The sequence below is a fragment of the Mus caroli genome, chromosome 16, assembly GCF_900094665.2.
Source record: "Mus caroli chromosome 16, CAROLI_EIJ_v1.1, whole genome shotgun sequence".
NCBI lineage: Eukaryota > Metazoa > Chordata > Mammalia > Rodentia > Muridae > Mus > Mus caroli.
The window spans coordinates 31678946-31696828 of record NC_034585.1 but is presented as its reverse complement, the minus strand read 5'-3'; the positions used below and the strand labels follow the sequence as shown (position 1 = coordinate 31696828).

The following is a 17883-nucleotide window of genomic DNA, read 5'->3' as shown; positions in this document are numbered from 1 at the left end:
GACTCAGACATTTGCACAGTGGTGAGAGGCTAGGAAGTGGACCAAAGTCAAGGGGACAGGGAGGACAATGCACAGAAAATGTCAAAGGGCCAGCACCAGGGAGACCTGCGGTGAGCCAGTGGGAGCATTATGACGCTTTGATCCATCCGAGAGATGCAAAAGCTTAGGCTACAAGCAGTGAGTGTCCAGACAGTAGCAACCCAGTGAATATTACCGGGTCCCAAGGACACCCGATTCCTCCATCTCAGCCCTGTCCTAAAACAGTCAGATGCCACCTTGGGGGAAGGATGAACATGAAACCCGAGGCAGGGTTTGCCTGGAGGTGGTTTCCATTGCTGCACCGATCTAAGCTCTAAGACTGGATCAAATCTCATTATTTCCCTACTCTACCTTTGAAGATGAGGTAGATCAAGGTCAGAATTAACTATAGATTAAATTACAAGATGCACCCACACGCGCGCGCGCGCACACACACACACACACACACACACACACACACGAGAGAGAGAGAGAGAGAGAGAGAGAGAGAGAGAGAGAGAGAGAGAGAGAGAGTCTCAGAGTATCTTTTGTGATTTCATGATTTCTTTCAATCCTTAAGGCNCCCCCCCCCCCNCAAANGTCAANCCNGGTTGACAGCTCATTTGCCCTGCTATGTTTGCCTCTCCTCCTTGGAGAACAGTGTATAATGTTTTTATGAAAGAAAATGGAAAAAAAAAACCCCAACCATAAATAGTCTCCTCTTTCCTTCTCTCTGGAGAAATGATTATAATGCCAATTGCAGGGGAAACCCATGGGAAACTTTGGATTACAATATTTCTGCTAAATTTACACAGAAACAAAAATGCCAAGTACACATTCCAAAGATATTTGAAAAGAAAGACCAAGATCGTGCTTTGGCTGCGCCGTGTGACACAAGTTACTTTTCCAGCCCTGTTGGCCTGAGCAGAGGCAGTGAGTTCCTTTGTTGGCTTGTCAGTGAATTCCAAGGCTTTAGCAATTAGTAACAACTCACTTTCCAAAGATGTGGCTGATCCATTTCCATTCATTACCAGTGACTAAGAGGGAGTCCACTTAGATGATAACCTCAGTGTTAAATGCACATAAAAGCCGATTTCAGCAACCTTCCTTCAAAGCAGGAAAGTGGCTTTTCCAATTTTCAAGCATGTCACATTTGAGAAAGGCCTGAACTCAGACGAGCTTACTTTCTTCGTGATTCTTATTTTTAAAGTCTCTCCTTCTTCTCCTGTTCCTTTAACATTGTTTGAAAAGATAATTTTGCTCTCTTTTTTCTGAGGCACATACCCACTCAAGGCTACCAGTGGGTTTCGATGAGGCTGAACACCCCTGGTGGTACCTTCTCTACCAATCTGGCTTCTAGGTATCTAGACCCCACAAGTAAACAAATCTTATCCCACAGCTTCAGGTCATCAATGACGTGGCAAGGCAGAGTGAAAATTAATTTGAGGGCAATGGCTGTAAGTCACAAACAATCCAAAGCCAAATTGGCCAGCTTTTGGCAGAACCTGATAATAGCCATCCCTCCTTCTACCAGTTCTTGCTTCTGATTGCTGAACCTGGAAATGACCTTCATTTAGAGAGCAGAAGGAGGCATGAAAGGCAGGGGTTTGTTTGCTTGGCTTGGCTTGGCTTTGCTTTTATCATCTGAATGGGTGCAGATAGATTGTCCTTCCAGGCCCAGAGAAAAATGGTGGGGCATTTCAAAGTTTCGTTTTGGTATACTAAGAACTGGATCTGGAGCCCCTCCCCACCCCACCCCACCCAGTCTCTGTCTACCTCTGAGCCACCCACCGCCCTCTATCCTCTGTCACACAACACAAGAAAGCTCACTTACAACTCCAAGAGAGCTACAAGCAAGGGCTAAAAACTTCAGCCACTCGATCTCCTCTGTGAAGCGACCCACGTTCATCACACTGTTAAACAGGTCCGTAGGGAGATTCAGCACCTTCCACATCTGGGCCAGCTCATCTGCGTGGATGATCAGTCTGCCAGCAACCTTCGGGACAGGGAACACGCAAAACACACATGAGGACCCCCAAGCAAGATGCTCTGAGTTCTCCCAGCACAAGGAGGGGAACTGGGAGCTAGAGAGAGGCAGAGAATCCCGTTTGACAATTGTCTTTGTGATGCTGTGATGTAGTTTAATATTTTTAAACTCCAGATGTCAGAATTATGGTAGAGAGACCCATGTAGAGTCCATTTCATTTCTTATGATGCCTTTATGCTCTCTAATTTTGTTCTTAGGTTGGCCCTGGAAGGCAGATGGGACATTAGAGGCAGGCTGAGACATCTCTCCTAGAGTACACATAGTTCTCTGTATTGAATCTCATGTGTGTCCCTCCTGTCTCTGCATCAGTGACATGTGACACCCTATGGCTGATCCTGGGGTTTAGGATAGGTATCTAACATTGTTTGGTTCCAGGACCTTGAGAGCTTTGCTGGGTTCACTCCACAGAAGTCTTGGCATCTAAAGAGCAAAGGGAAGTGACGGATTCCCCTTAGCTAAGGATGCAGCCAGGATGCGGGTACCTCATTAAGGTTCCAGCACATTGCCAGGGCCTCTGAACCCAAGGTTGAGTGTGCCCCGAATTACCCAAGTCTCCCCTATCCTCTATCCTAATGTGGGGCACCATGCCGCTCAACTGTATCCCAACAACTGGCCAAAGCACAGAATTTTCTCAAGCCAGTCCATTTTTTCCCGTTCACGGGCTAACTCCTGTGATAATGTGTGGAGGGTTTTCCAAGAAGGGTGTGCTGGTTTTACACCAGCCTGCGGTAGACCTCTCATGGTCTGGCTCTGTTAGCGTGATGCCGATACCCTTTAAGACAGGTGGTATGGATTACACTGAGCCCCTGTATATCCTCTGACATCTGGGGGATGGGGCGGGGGATCTGTGATGACCCCAGGACAGCTCAAGGATCCAGTCTCTTCCACACTAATTCCCATTTCTCTGAAGGACAAGTCTCTTTGAGGCCAGGACTTAATAAGCTTTTGGGGGCAGTGCTAACGGCCAGCTGCTTGGCGGGCATTCAGATGGCCCTGATGTAACCACTCAGTTTCCGCAGCATCCCTAGAGCTCCTTACCCGAGAATGCAGGACTTTCAGCAGCTCAGGTGTCAGCTCAGCCCAGTTGGACAAAGGGATTTGTTCAGACCTCTCTCTCACTGGAGGAATCTCTCCACGGGACATGGCCCCGAAATATCTACAAGAGAAGGGGTGGGGGATAGAGGAGGTTCCCAGGTTTTAGTGGCCTCTAGATACTTATAAATTTACTTTTTTTTTTTCTGGCTGAGTAGATAAAAGATAGTATTTAGCTGTGTTTGATTTTATTGCAAATGGGGAAAGTTTGATTGTGTTATTTCCACTTTAAGGAATGAAGAGTGCTCAGGGTATAAAAAGGTTTTATTTTTCTCTAAGAATAATAAACAGCCAATGAATCGCATCCCCACCCCCTTCCCTTCTTAGTCTTTTCTTTTAGATGTATTTATTTATTTTATGTATATGAATACACTGTAGCTGCCTTCAGACACACCAGAAGAGGGCATCAGATCCCAATACAGATGGTTGTGAGCCACTGTGTGGTTGCTGTGAATTGAACTCAGGACCTCTGGAAGAGCAGTGAGTCCTCTTAACCACTGAGCCATCTCTCCAGCCCTGGTGTTTTATTTTCATAGACAGAGAGATCCTAGGATATGCATAGAATATCCATTCTTGCGGATCTGTTAGGCATGAATACCGTGATTATATGAAGATTCGTGCAGATAGAACGGTTCCTGGGGGAGTGGGAAAGGGTTTCTGGCTTGAGGTAGTGAGGCCTGTGTGGGGCTTGAGCAAGGGGAAGAAAGGCTGGCAAGGCCCTCAGGAAGGCCCAGGAGAAGAGGCATGGCAAGGAAGGGGACGGCATAAGTTGATATGGTGACGGCATAAGTTGATATGGTGTCTATGAAGCAGTCCTGTTCTTTCATCCCTCAGAATTTTCAGTTAGATACGCCTGCTGTGTGCTACTGCCTCGTGGGGTGGACTCTGTTTGGGGGTGATGTGAAAGATAGGTCAAACCCCATGTCAAGATTGGAGTGATATGGAAAGAAGCTGACTGCCACAGGGAGTGGGCATGAGCAATATGACGCCAGGGTGTCTACACCCAAAGTCTTATTCATGAACCACCGACTTCTGCCCCTCCATCACCAGGTAGTATAAAACGGGGCGGGGTGGGGTGTTTTACAGAAGCCCATTTTAGGGTCAGTCTACATGACAGCGCTAACTACTGCCCTTTTCTGAGACACAAAGCAAACAGAACTAAAGAGATGGGAATCAGACCACACAACTTCCAGTCTGTGGCTAGAGGTCCTCAGTGGGAGCGGCTGTAGAAAGACTTTGTCACTTTTGACCCTGTACATGAGCCATCTCTGTAGACAGACCGGTGTCTGGTGAGAGTGGTACAGTGGAGCACCCGGACTGGGATGTGGCCTGACCTTACAATCAGATTGGGTGGGGGAGGGGATTTAAAGCCGGGACAGCAATACTACAGCATCCCATCACAGAGAAGTGCCTGGGTGGATATGTGGCACTCTCCAAGTAGCTTTGGAGTTGTTAGTATAGTTGGTTAGAGAATGTAGCCACAACCATGGATTCATTCCTCCGTATCTTTGCATTGTATTTGCAAGTGAATGATTCTGTGGTTACAGTTTTAGCTGTCTCATGCTTGCTTCAGGACAAATCAGTATAGGCCCTGCTGATGGTGGGGAGCTGGCTTCTTCTTTGTTGGGACATAGGGGAGGAAATTCTTGCATGTTATGAACTAAAAACCTATTTTATCTTGGAGATACTCGGTGGTGTTCCATCTGCTAGAACACAAGATTGTAAGCCACAGAAAGCGATCCGGTAAGTGCCTTTGATGTCTAAACTGGATAGAGAATGTTCTTAAGTCATGCTCTTTCTCACTGCTGTTGAAGTACAAACTGATCTTGCACGGATGTCTAAAAAATTTATAGCACATCATACAATACGGAGCAAGCAGGTTACCACGGTGGAAAAGTTTCCCTCCATAAATGTCAGGGACAATATCGAGAAATGTCACTTTTCTTGCGATAATGCAGCAGCACAAGGACATTAAAATGCGGTTTGAAGCAATCATATGGCATAAAACAAAATCTGTCCGACTATGCCAAAAGAAATTAGCCTTCTGACGTTAAAGTCCGATCTTAGAGGTAATGCACACAATTCAAGATAGAAAACGACACAGGATTCATGACTAGGCAAAGCAACTCTAGACTGCATTACTTTCCTTCCATTCTAAAAAGCTTCCTTCTGGCTCAGCCTAGATGTCTCCACCACCTGCTGGAGGTTCTCTTTCCTTAGCCCCTCCCCTCTACAGTCTGAGGTATCTTCTCACAGAGACACCGCTAAGGAAGTAATCATCCAGCAATAAAAACATCTAGAAAAGGCCCCAGTAAGGTCTTGTTAGCTCCCAACCCCCTGCACCAAGCCAGGCTGTCCACTTTCCAGCAGGCACGTGTGTCTAAGAAACAATTTCATAGTTGAGAGGCTTTCTATGTAAAGCCGCTGCGGTGAAGTCCGCCCCTGTTGTGCAAGCTCACCCACCGAGCAGCCTCTAGGGGCTCTTCAAGAAGCCAGTGTGCTACAAGCACACCATAGAGCGACTTGACCTCCTCAGCTCTACAACCGTTCCCAGAAAGCCATGTGACCTTGGACATCTTCATGCAGACGGGGAAAGATCAATTTTTTAAAAAATCAATTAAAAAAGAATTTTCTCCCCAAAGACTGGGTGCAAAGTGTCTTTAGTCTTGCCCAAGTATGTGTTTCCACAGCCATGAAGGAAGGTGTTTCATTAATCAGGGGAAACCAGCTTGGAGAGATCCCACCGCCTCCTCCCCGCGGGATCGCGCTCCGATCCAATAGGTGTACTGCTGCCATCTAGCGGTGAGAAGGAAAACAAGCTGCAGGTGTAAACCGGGGAAAGGCGAGCGGAGCTGCCAGCCAGATTCCTAAACTCCTTCCAACCAGGAAAGCAGATGGGATGCAGGGATGGGTTGGGCGGGCATGTGCTAGCTGACATGGTAAGCTAACTGATTCTATTTGCCCCAGGACCCTTGGCCTACTGTTCTCATGTTACTACTCAATCTGGCTAGTTTAGGGAAGGGCTCTTGCGTGTGGATACATTTGTGTGTGGATTTTAAAGACTCAGTTTCTACTAACCTGCCTGCACTGCCTGACTGTAGGCTTGCCAACCTCCTCGGTTTCCCACAAACCCTCTTTCTTAATATCTGCCCTCTGAGAGAAACAACTTACTCGGCCGCCCACTGTATGAGATCAGGAGGCTGGGTCCGAATGGCAGCTTTGGTAAACTGCTTCAGCAATTCCGGCAGCTCCGGTGGGATGCATACTTGCTTGTCTGTCTGAGGCATTGATCGCTTGACCTACAAACAGGACCAAACAGAACGCGAGGATTTTATTTGAGTCCTAAGCAATCATGAAACGTAAGAAAGCTGTTTAGAATAAGAGATCCTCTAGACCCTACATTAACACTCGTTTTGGAGGTTCTGCTAGTCTAGAAGTCTTTCTATTGGCTTTAACCCACGTCTGAGTAGCGGGTTTCTCTGGTGGATGGTCCCCACGATATAAGTGACACAGAACGCAGAATAGGGAACCCGAAGAATCTGAGCTGACCCGGAGGCTAATGTGGTCGGAAAGAGCTCAAATGCTGATATGAATGGCAGTGCAAGGAGGGGAGAGACCAGGGCTCGGCCCACTGAAAGCAAAAGACCAGACTAAAAGACTCCTTTTCCCTTTCTGGCTGCACTCGAGATCCCACAAAAGACACTATGTTTGGTGTGGGCGCAAAGGCTAACATCTTTTGTGTGAGAACTCAGACTGGAAACAATAGCCTGTGTGTAGTGGTGTGCACTGAGAGCTGTCTCCATAGATTTTGGGGGGTGGGGTGGGGAGGGGAGAGAAACAGCCCCAAGAAGCCACAGGTCAGCTGTAAGTTTAGATCTACACCAACAATGCCTAGTTGGAAAACCCTGAGAAGAAAAGACTGTGGTCTTAGGAGGTGGCATTTCCACTACTCTTCAGTTGTTTGTTTGTTTATTTGGAAGAAGGGGATCATGTTTAATTTTAGACTTCATAAAGAGCCAACTATGTCTACATTCTACTAACATTTTTCACGAATTAATATAAAAGATTATAAAAAGTAATAAAAGTAACCACTATATATGTAAAAAGGAGAAATGGAGTTTACAAAAGTAGCCCCCCCCCAAATCCTTATCAATCCAAACTAAGACAGTTGGAAAGAATCCGTGCTTATCTCTAACCACAATAAAAGGCCTTAAATGTGTCAGCTATGTACAGAAATCAACAGAGCAGGTTTTTAAACTCTAGGGACAGTCATATCTGGAAAGGCCACAAAGGCAGGAAAGGTGGAAGGTGAAAAGAAGCCACCAACTGTGCAATAGTTGGCTTAGATGCTAACACTGACAAGAGAGACTTTGCGGCACGTCATTTTAGGGAAAGATTTCCTTTATCGGGATAAACGCTTTGGCTACTGCCGCTCTCACATCATCATGAGGGCATCTCATGGTTACCAGGGGGAAGCAGGGCATTGTTTGGGATCCCCCTAAATACTGTAATAATCATGAGAGGGTGATACATATATCTATAATTGGAAGTACACCGCCGTGGGGGAGTCTCATGGTGCCCGTGGGAATCCAGGATATTGCTTTGGCCCCCCTAGTTATTGCAGAAATGACTAGGGGTGATGAATAGCAATCTAGAGTTGGCGAGGAGAGGGATGTCACCAGAAATATACCAGAGGGGTCTTGAGACTACTAGCAACTTTGCATGTTTAAGCCAGATGGCAGCTGCATAGATGTCTCATTGTCATATTTATAGCTATATTTATATTACACATTTTATTTTTTTATGTCTTAACAATGTTTTCCATAGCTACTTTTGCAAGCTCTTTTTGTTTTCTTTGGAGACAGGGTCTCAGGTAGCTCAGGCTGGTCCCGACCTCATTTGTCCTGAGTTAAGTCCCCCCCCCCCCGTTTTCCTGTTTCCACCCTCAGCTGCTTGGATTACAGGTATTAGCCACCAAGTGCAGCACTGTGAACTGTATTTTTTTTTGTTTTTTGATGACTTTTCCAACCTATTTTATTTGGTAAACGACAGTGTCTTAGATTGCTTATCTTATTTGTGTGTATCTTAACTTACTCTGGTAAAATGATTATTAATCATTATTAAAAATATCTGATTTGCCATGTTAATCCTTTTCAGCCTACAGCTCCGTGGCAATGCATTCATCGACACCGCTGTGCAGTCAGCAACACCACCCATTTCCAGAGCCCTTTCATGCTCACCAAATGGAAACTGTGATTGAACAAAAGACCCAGGCTTTCTTTCTCTTCGCCACTGACAACCGTGACTCCACCTTTCCAATCCTGTGAATTTGAGAACCTTTAGGTACCCGATGCTCATGAGTCACACACCTTTGTCCTTCCAGATCTGGCTTATTTTATGAAGTATAATGTCTTTCAGCTTCACGAATGTTGTAGCATGCACCAGAATCTCCATCCTTTTTAGACTTGTATGACCTTCCATAAATATGTACCCGTTTGGGCACTTAGAAAAGGCTGTTGGCATCTTTTGGGGACTTTAACAGTGCTGCTACGAACACATGTACATAATATCTAATTGTTCTCTGCTTTCAGTTTTTGGGTATGTAACCAGAGGTAGCTGGCTGGGTCACATGCTAAGTTCAACCACATTTCTGAGGAACCAAGAAACTGGTTCCACTATTTTACCATCTTTACTTTTCTTGATAGGACCTTTTAAAAAGTGTGTGTATGTGTGTGTGTGTGTGTGTGTGTGCACGCACATGCTCACACTCATGTGAGTGTATGCACCTGAGGGTGCATTCAAGGGTATTTGCCCCCATGTGCATTCTCAGAGGCCTGAAGCAGGCATCAATGTCCTCCACTGTCACTTTCCCCTATTCCTTTGAGTCAGGGCCTCTTCCTGAAATTGGAGCTTATATTTTTCTTGGCGAGGCTGAAAGCTAGTAAGCTCCAATGATTCTCCTGCCTCCACCAGCTCAGAGCTGAGGTACACACAGGAGATCCAAGCCCAGTAAACATCTGCAGTATATCCTCCGTTCCTCTTATCATTCCTTGATGCTCAGACTTTCTTAAAATTTTTCATTCTCTCCTCTTATTTTCTATCATTTTCTTAAAAGTAATCAATTACATCCTTGAGTGTCTCGTGCCAACTATCATACTAGATATTATACATACATTTTCACTTTTAATTCTTAAAACAGCTCACAGGTAGATATCATTCTACATTAGGATGAAGCTAAGAAACAGAATGGATTTTTGCGATGAGCTGCATGATGGTTGATATCTAGATTCTAGGCAGGGTCTATAATCAGCTTGAAGGCCACCTAGATTAGGCTGACGGATGTACGAAGGCCAGCCCTAACGGTAGGCAGCACCAACCCGACCTGGGGGGGCCCACGGCTGCATAAAAAGAAAGCAGCCAGCTGAGCACAAGCACCCATCTCTCTGCTTCCTGAGTGAAGACACCACATGTGACCAGCAGCCACCTGCTCCTGCAGTCCTGCCGCAACCACTCTTCAGGGCTGGAGAGATGGCTCAGCGGTTAAGAGCACTGACTGCTCTGCCAGAGGTCATGAGCAACCACATGGTGGCTCACAACCATCTGTAATGGAATCTGACACCCTCTTCTGGTGTGTCTGAAGAGAGCAATAGTGTACTTACATAAAATAAATAAATCTTTAAAAAGAAAAAAAACCACCCTTTTTTCCTTAAGTGGCTTTGGTCAGGGATTTTATCACAGCACTGAGGAAAGTGGTAGAGACAAGGCTTGAACGCTGGTGGGAGCAGCCTGTTAAATGAGCCAGTCCTTTCCTTGCTGGGTCCCTCTTGCTGAGACCCTTTTGTTGCTGTCACATACCATCTCTAGCACTGTTGCCTTGTCTCCTCTTGTAACTCATCCTTCCCCCATAAACAAGGATTAGCAATCCCACCCCCAATATCTGTAGCATGTGAGCTTATCCTTTCCTGGGATCTTCTTGGAGTTCTCATTAAGGGGTCCCTCTCAAATTCTGCATCTGCATCTCTCTCTCTCTCTCTCTCTCTCTCTCTCTCTCTCTCTCTCTCTCTTGTGTGTGTGTGTGTGTGTGTGTGTGTGGGCCCTGTGGCCTCAAAGCACTGGGTTTGCCCTTGCATTCTCTCCAGTCTGTTGAGTTCCGCTGAATCCCATTGACAGTTCCTTTGATATGTGTCTCCAGTTCATGCCTCTCTATCTCCACCCTCCCTCTCTGGTCCAGCTCTTCCTCAGCCACTGTGCACCCTCCTACTCAGCATCCACATCTCAGGTCATTCTCTAGTCCATCCTACCCAGGATGGTCACAACCATAGTCTTCACTGCTTCTCATAGACCGCAAAGCCCTGCTCACAATTTGAGAGCCAGACTGTCAAGGTCCTTATAAAATGTTATTTTTTATTTTGTGTACATTGGTGATTTGACTGGGTGTGTGTCTGTGTGACAGTGCTGGATCTCATGATGGAACAGGAATTACAGACAGTGGTAAGCTGCCATGTGGGTGCTAAGAATTGAACCTGGGTCATGAGGAAAAACAGCCAGCCAGTGTTCTTAACCGCTGAGCCATCTCTCCAGTCTCCAATTTGCACATATTTTAAATTACATATTTCTTGCCATTACTGTTAACACCATCCACTGCAGTCACTTTCTAAGGAATTACATTTACAATAATGTATGCCTTAGTTTCCCTTTTTTCCTGGGAAGGTTACTGCCTCTTGAACTGCCTCCTTTTCTTCTATCCAAACCCACACCACCTAAGTGCTCATCTTGACACCCTCCTGAGCTTTCCGAGAAAGTCTGGGTAGTAGCAAATATGGTTTGCACTGCACATTTTGCATTAAATCCTGCTCTGTCTCCTCTATTCACCAAAGCAGAGCCCCTTATAGTGACTGTGGGAGATGGCTAACACGTGTACAGCGAGAGCGTGACGCCTGTAAACAGTTTATAGTGACACAAACTTTACAACCACTTACAGTCGTGCAGGAGTTGAAATTCTATTTGGATGCTGTTTGGCACAGTAAAGTTCCAGGTTTTCAGTACTTCTTGTTTGTTCGTGCTTAAAGTTTTATGTGTAACACCTGCTGCCAGGCACGCATAGAGGCTTTCCCTGTCGTACGTGACAGTAAAGCCATCCCTGTAAATCTGATTTTTGCTTTAACTGTGATATATTTATTATCGCAGTGTCAAACCTTGTGCATATGTGTTTCATAGTCTTTTAAATTTGCTCTTAAGTTTTCACATTACTTCTTCGCAACAAAGTATATGCTTCTATAGTCTACCATTATCTGTCTCTAATTAAATTTATATTTGTTCAGTTGTGCCAGTTCATGTCCCTATTCTGGGATTTTTGTGCTGGGGATCAAGAACAGGGCCTTGCACAGGGAAGGCCAGGGCTCCACCACCGAGGAGCTTCCGCCCCAATCCTTGGGTTTGGCCACAGGATCTCACTGAATAGTTTAGGTTGGTCATGGGCTCAAGAGCCTCCTGTTTCTGCTTCCCAAGTGCCAAGATTACAGAACCACCATTACTGGCAATTTTGGCTTTTGCTGTTAGTCTCAAATCAGATTATTTGATGTATTTTTTAATGACTTATCTTGTTTTGCTTATAGAAATTGCATATCATGTTTGCTTCTAAAATAAAAATGAAAAAATTAATACAATCAATTCAATAAAATCTATGACTTAACATGGATTTTATTTAAAACCTCCAAGTATTTTAATTATATGGTTCTTGAAATACTTATATTAAAACATCACCTTTTTAATCATTACATTTAACAGTTTCTAAATGTCCCCCTTCCTAAGTGCTCAATTTTTCAAAAACTTTGACTTGGCTTTCTTTGACCAGTGGTTTGCTGCAGTCCAAAGCCTGCAGTCTCCTTGAATGCCTGATCTACACCTTTTCCTGCCTTAAAGAATAATCCTGAGCTTGGGGATTAAGCTCAGCAGTACAGCACTTGCCCAGCTGGTGTGAGACTCTGGATCTTCAATATATAGAGAGCCAGAGTCTTATATCTCAATATATATCTTATATCTCTTATATATATTATACATATTCATATATATTAATTAGCTCAGCACTTTTTAAAGACCCACAAAACATTCAGTAATTGAAACATAATTCACTTAGGAATCTATGGAGAGAATTGTTTTAAATTTACATTCTTTTTCCTGCCAGGTGAATGATGCCAAGCCTTAACAGAAACTTTCAAATGATATAATGTCCCTGGTGAGTGAAAGGTATTTATTTATCAGGCGGGGCACATGTGCCACAGTGCACCTGTAGAGGTCAGAGGTCAGTTTGAGGAGTCAGTTCCTTTCTCTCATGTGGGTCCCAAGGATGGAACTCAGAACCTCAGGCTTGGCAGCAAGCCCCTTTACTGACTGAGCCATCTTGCCAGCCCCAAAGGATCAGGATTATATTTTTTAAAATTACTTTGTGAGTGGGATTTTTTTATGGTTTCTTTTTGTTTGTTTGAGAGTTCATAATGTATTTCTATCAATTCAACTCCCGTTCCTTCCCCTCCAATCCCTTCCCACCCCCACTCTTCCCTCCCAGCTGCTTTTGCTAATGGCTTAAGTCTATCAGCATTCACTATTTTAGAAACAAACTAAAAAATTTAAATATATAAATTTCTCAGATTTTAATGTAAATAGCATATTTTTATGAAAATATCTACACAGAGTGGCCTGTTCGCTCTTCTCCCAAGTATCTCGGTGTCTGGCTTACTACAGAGTTAAGTCTTCATGTCCTATTGATATTCCATCATGTTTGGAATCTCCACTGTGCACTTTCAGAGTGAAGATGGAGTATAATGACCATATTGTCACAAAAAACAGCATTGACTACACATATACCTCCCCTTACAGAGTCAGGGCCTCTCAGAAGTCTCCTAAACCACACTAGAAAAAGCACTGCTCTAGAAAACTGAAAAAGCATTTGTGACAATGGTGGTTTATGTCATCCGGAGGTCAAAGAAAGAAATGGTCACGTGATGAGGAAATAAAGCCAAGATGTCTCCCACCTCAGAGTTTCTCATCATAGTAACCTGTCTGAGAAATGAACATATATGGGAACTATTTGGTCCCATAAGAACCTAAAAGGAATAGGGGAAGGGCAGCTCTGGACCAGCACTGTTCAGAGATACATGACACTCTCCATGTAACAGAATCACTAGGTTTCCATGCAGCGTGAGGAACCTGTAGCTCTAGCTGTGTTTGGTTAATGCACTAGTTAGAGTGTCTGAAGAGGCATGTTTGGAGGACTTCAACTATCCTGCCAGGAAGTACCAAACAAATCGCACACGACATAAGAATAGGAGGAGAGAGACACAGCAAGACAATAAGATGTCCTGGATGTCACCCAGACTGTCTGAGCAGACAGAGCCACACAACAGAAGTTAGAACTTCTCATGCTGTCCCTTGCTCTCTGAACTCCAAGGGGTCTGGATGCCTGCGATTGCTCCCGTAGGCACCCTGGTCTGCTCAGTCACCTGTGGCCGTGAATTCCATTTTAAAAGGATGTTAATAATGCAATTCAGGCCACGCTGGTTCCATATGCATCCATGACTGCTCTGTGATGGAGTTGTTCTTTGCTGTGTCCCTAACAAGTCACCCACACGAAGGAGTTTGCTGGTTTCATCCTCTTCTCTGGAGACGACAAAAGAACACTGTTTGCTTGTTTTTACATGTCATTGTTTTACATGCCTGTGTGCTGACATTCAAAAGGGGCAATGGTTGGGAGAGAAATCTTTCCTAAGTCGAGCCCCGTTTTCTGCTTTAAAACGTGCCTCATTGTCTTATGACGATGTGTGATAAAAGAGATTTGTTGGTAGCTGTTGCAATCGATTTCTGGTAAAAGATGAGCTTTTATATAGTGTAAAACTAACATTCGTTACAAAGTAATCTAGAAAAATGCTGGTTGCTAGAACAATTAGCTAATTTTTATGACTTAACTAAAATATTGATCAGACTCCCAGAAGAAATTAGGAGACAAGTTGACAGTGCAGACAAACCTCTTCTGATTGTAAAGTAATAGATTCCAGATAATCACACTGACGGAAGGACACCTTCATTACTATCTAAATAAAGTGGGAGGGATGAGGAATAAATGTGAAAAATCCAAGTGACCCAGGGCTGGCACTGGGGGAAGGGGAGGGGTGGGGACCCGCCTAAAGAGATGGAGCTGTGCCTTGGTCTACATGGACTGAAGCAGTTTGCTGAGGTCAGCGGGGCGATGAGGTCTTTTAATGCTTCTGATCACCTGTTAGATTTAGGAGAACACCAAAACATAGAGATTTTTTTGAGCTGGTCATGTGACTCTCAGGTTGTGTAAGCTGAGTGAGCCAAGACAGAGGGGCCCATGTGGCACAAGTTTAGCTACCGTATTAAGTGCGATATACTGACCCTTCACACTTAACTCTAGCACTCTGGCTTGCGTCAAATTAGGCTTCCCATAATTGACAACGACATTCAACTCAGTGTATTCTTGAAGCCTCCCTCCATATTTGTTGCGTAAAACAATGTAAGTCTTACAATAACATCCACTACAACACCCCTCCCGCCCCAACACTTTATATCACACCAACTACATAGCTGACCTACTAAATATTTCTGCTTAGTATGTGTTCCCCAGCAACAATAACTGGGTTTCTTAGTTCACTCCTAACTTGCTTCCTACCCACTGACTCTCCTCACTGGGTGGAAGACATGGTTGCTTCCTACCTGAGAGACTTCGGTGTGTCAGAGTGAACTTACACACTCTCTTCTGATGCTCTCAATGTCCCCAGGTCTCCTAGTCCCTCTGCCAGCATCAAGCTCAGTCCCTATCCTGCACAAGACCTGAAGGGCAAGACTGACGTTTATCCCTTTGCAATCTCTGGGAAATGCCATCCCAGGCACATCCCTTGCACATCTCCCATTAAGCAACCCGCAATCTGCATTCCTTTTTAAAATTTGTTTTTTGATCTCACTGTGTCTAGAGTGATCTAATTTTCTTCTCTGCCAGACTTCACAGGCTGCCCCCGAGACTGACCGGTGCCCTCCCTCTGCAGTGTCTCCTCAGCTTCCTTCTAGAAAAGCGTCCATCTTGGACTGCCTTGACACTAATTTCATAGATATAGTAAATGTCTCTCTCGTTTCTGAATCTAATGATTCTTCTGGTGACATATTTTCTTCGACAATTCTGGATTTTGTTTTTAAATTGATCACTCCCTCAAGATCTGTCTCATTCCACCAGAAATGGCTCTGCCAGCCTGTTTGCTCTAAGTCCACTTAGCTCCTAACTGTTTCTGCTGCTCAGTTGTCTCTTCTATCACTTTGGAGATACATTTTCTGAGGTTCTACTCCCTCCCATCTGTGTCTCCTCTTTAGATTGTTTCTGTAGATACTCTACGTGTCCTTGGAAAGGAAGGTGAGTCTGTACTGGCTGAGGGTCACGTTCCATATACACCCAGAGGGTTAGTTATGTAGCTCAAACCTTTGACATTGGATTTAACTCTTCTGTTTGCTCCATTATGAATAACAAGAAAGATGTCGGATCTCCTTCTGAACTAGGCAGTATGGAACGTGCTTGTGATTTCAACACTTGGGAAATAAAGGCAGTAAGATTGCAAGTTTGGACTACGTAGTAACATTGCATCTTGAGAAAAAAAGGAGAGGATAAATGCGTGTGGAAGTGTCTATATAATTTTTGTGTATTCTTTTAGTTTTGATCATTGTTACTGGTTCAATTTTCATGCTATTATAGAGCATACATACACACACATGTATTATAGTATATATAAAAATATTTAGATTTAAATTTTTTCTATTGAATGAATTCATCATTATAAAATTCCTCATAATATATAGTTTTAATGCTCATATTTAAGGTCAACTTGGCTTGTCAGCTTTATTTTGTTAATTGTTTCACAAACCACATATTAAAAACTTTCTTTAAAAGTATATTAAAAAATACTGAAAGTTTCTCAATTATATCATTATTTTAAAAATTCATTTCTTTCTTTCTCCTTTCTTTTTCTTTCTTTCTTTCTTTCTTTCTTTCTTTCTTTCTTTCTTTCTTTCTTTCTTTCTTTCTTTCTTTCTTTCTTTCAAGATTTGTTTATTTTATGTATATGAGTACACTGTCTCTGTCTTCAGACACACACCAGAAGAGAACATTGGATCCCATTACAGATGGTTGTGAGCCACCATGTGGCTGCTGGGAATTGAACTCAGGACCTCTGGAAGAACAGTCAGTGCTCTTAACCTCTGAGCCATCTCATCTCTCCAGCCCCTGATGGCTCTAAATGCATTTATTATTATACTTTCTAATATATTGGTTTTTCTTTTATATTTATGTTATCTGATTTTTAGTTTTGAATTTGAACAAACAATTTTAGTATTTTAAATTTTGTTATTCAATTTTGAGATATGCATTATTTGTTCCCTTTCAGGTTACCCTAAAGATTATAACGCGAATCCCTAATTTATTAAATCTAGCCTTACTTTTACTTCTTGGATAGTGAAAGTACTTATAATAATTGAACTCAATACTCTTCTCCTACCTTATACTATTGCTATCATTTATTTAATTTCTACATATGATTTTCATCACTGTTGACAGATGACATAATTTTGAGGCCACCAATATTGAGCTATTTAATTCCCCTCCCTGTGGTCTCCTTTCCTGCTGGCCAGTATTACTTTCTGGGATGATTTTCTTTCAACCTAAGTGACTCTCCTGGAAAGATGGCTCAGCAGCCAAGAGTGCATTACTGCTTTTGGTGAGGACCCTAGTTTGGTTCACAGCATGCAATTGGGCAGATCACAACTGCCTGTAAGTCTGGCTCCAGGGCAGCTGATACTCGCTCTTTCTGCCTTCAGAAGTGTGTGTGTGTGCACACAAAACAAGCATCTTTTCAAATAGCAACAGAGAGGTGTGTAAAGTTGATAAATGGTGCACACAGGTATCAGGTTGTGCTGTGCACAGTCAAGAGTTAGGTGTGGTTCACTGCTATCCACACAGTACCATATGCTCTCTCTCCTTGAAGAAAGTAAGTGAATGCCAAGGATTTCCTTGACAGGGCAGGTGTTAGGGCAGACCCAAACTTAAATAAATACTATGTTACTATGTTTTTCTGTTCTCACAAGTAGCTAAGACATACTGGATGATCTCATTTGCATCCTGGAAGTTCATTCTTAGCACCTTAGAGCAGAACAAAGGTTGTTTGTCAGAATAGGTTCTAATTTTTTAAAAAAAAAGATTTATTTTACTTATATGAGTACACTGCAGCTGTCTTCAGACACCGGAAGAGGGCATCAGATCCCATTACAGATGGTTGTGAGCCACCATGTGGTTGCTAGGAATTGAACTCAGGACCTTTGGAAGGGCAGTCAGTGCTCTTAACCACTGAGCCATTTCTCCAACCTACAGGTCCTAATTTTTAAAAGCACATTCTAAATAGTTGTTCCAAGTGAAGGGGGACTCAGAATAGTGCAGTGCACATTCTTCATCTCTCTTAGATGGACTCACAAGAACCAAAGGGTGCTAAGTTCTAACAGAATTTTCCAATCCAACCTTCTTCTTCTTCTTCTTCTTCTTCTTCTTCTTCTTCTTCTTCTTCTTCTTCTTCTTCTTCTTCTTCTTCTCCTTCTCCTTCTCCTTCTCCTTCTCCTTCTCCTTCTCCTTCTCCTTCTCCTTCTCCTTCTCCTTCTCCTTCTCCTTCTCCTTCTCCTTC

The 17883-nt window shown here is 43.6% G+C and overlaps 1 protein-coding gene across 2 annotated transcripts in view; it reads right to left on the bottom strand.

Annotated features, from left to right (window-relative positions):
* Nucleotides 1-17883, bottom strand: part of Ropn1 (rhophilin associated tail protein 1) — a 28699-nt gene that overhangs the window by 5576 nt on the left and 5240 nt on the right. For both annotated transcript variants that reach the window (XM_021185101.1, XM_021185102.1), the window contains exons 2-4: nucleotides 6329-6456; nucleotides 3104-3221; nucleotides 1853-2014 (exon numbers count right to left, since the gene is read on the bottom strand). In XM_021185101.1, the coding sequence (XP_021040760.1) occupies nucleotides 1853-2014; nucleotides 3104-3221; nucleotides 6329-6444 (396 nt within the window). In that variant the 5' untranslated portion in view covers nucleotides 6445-6456. The remainder of the gene's footprint in view (nucleotides 1-1852; nucleotides 2015-3103; nucleotides 3222-6328; nucleotides 6457-17883) is intronic.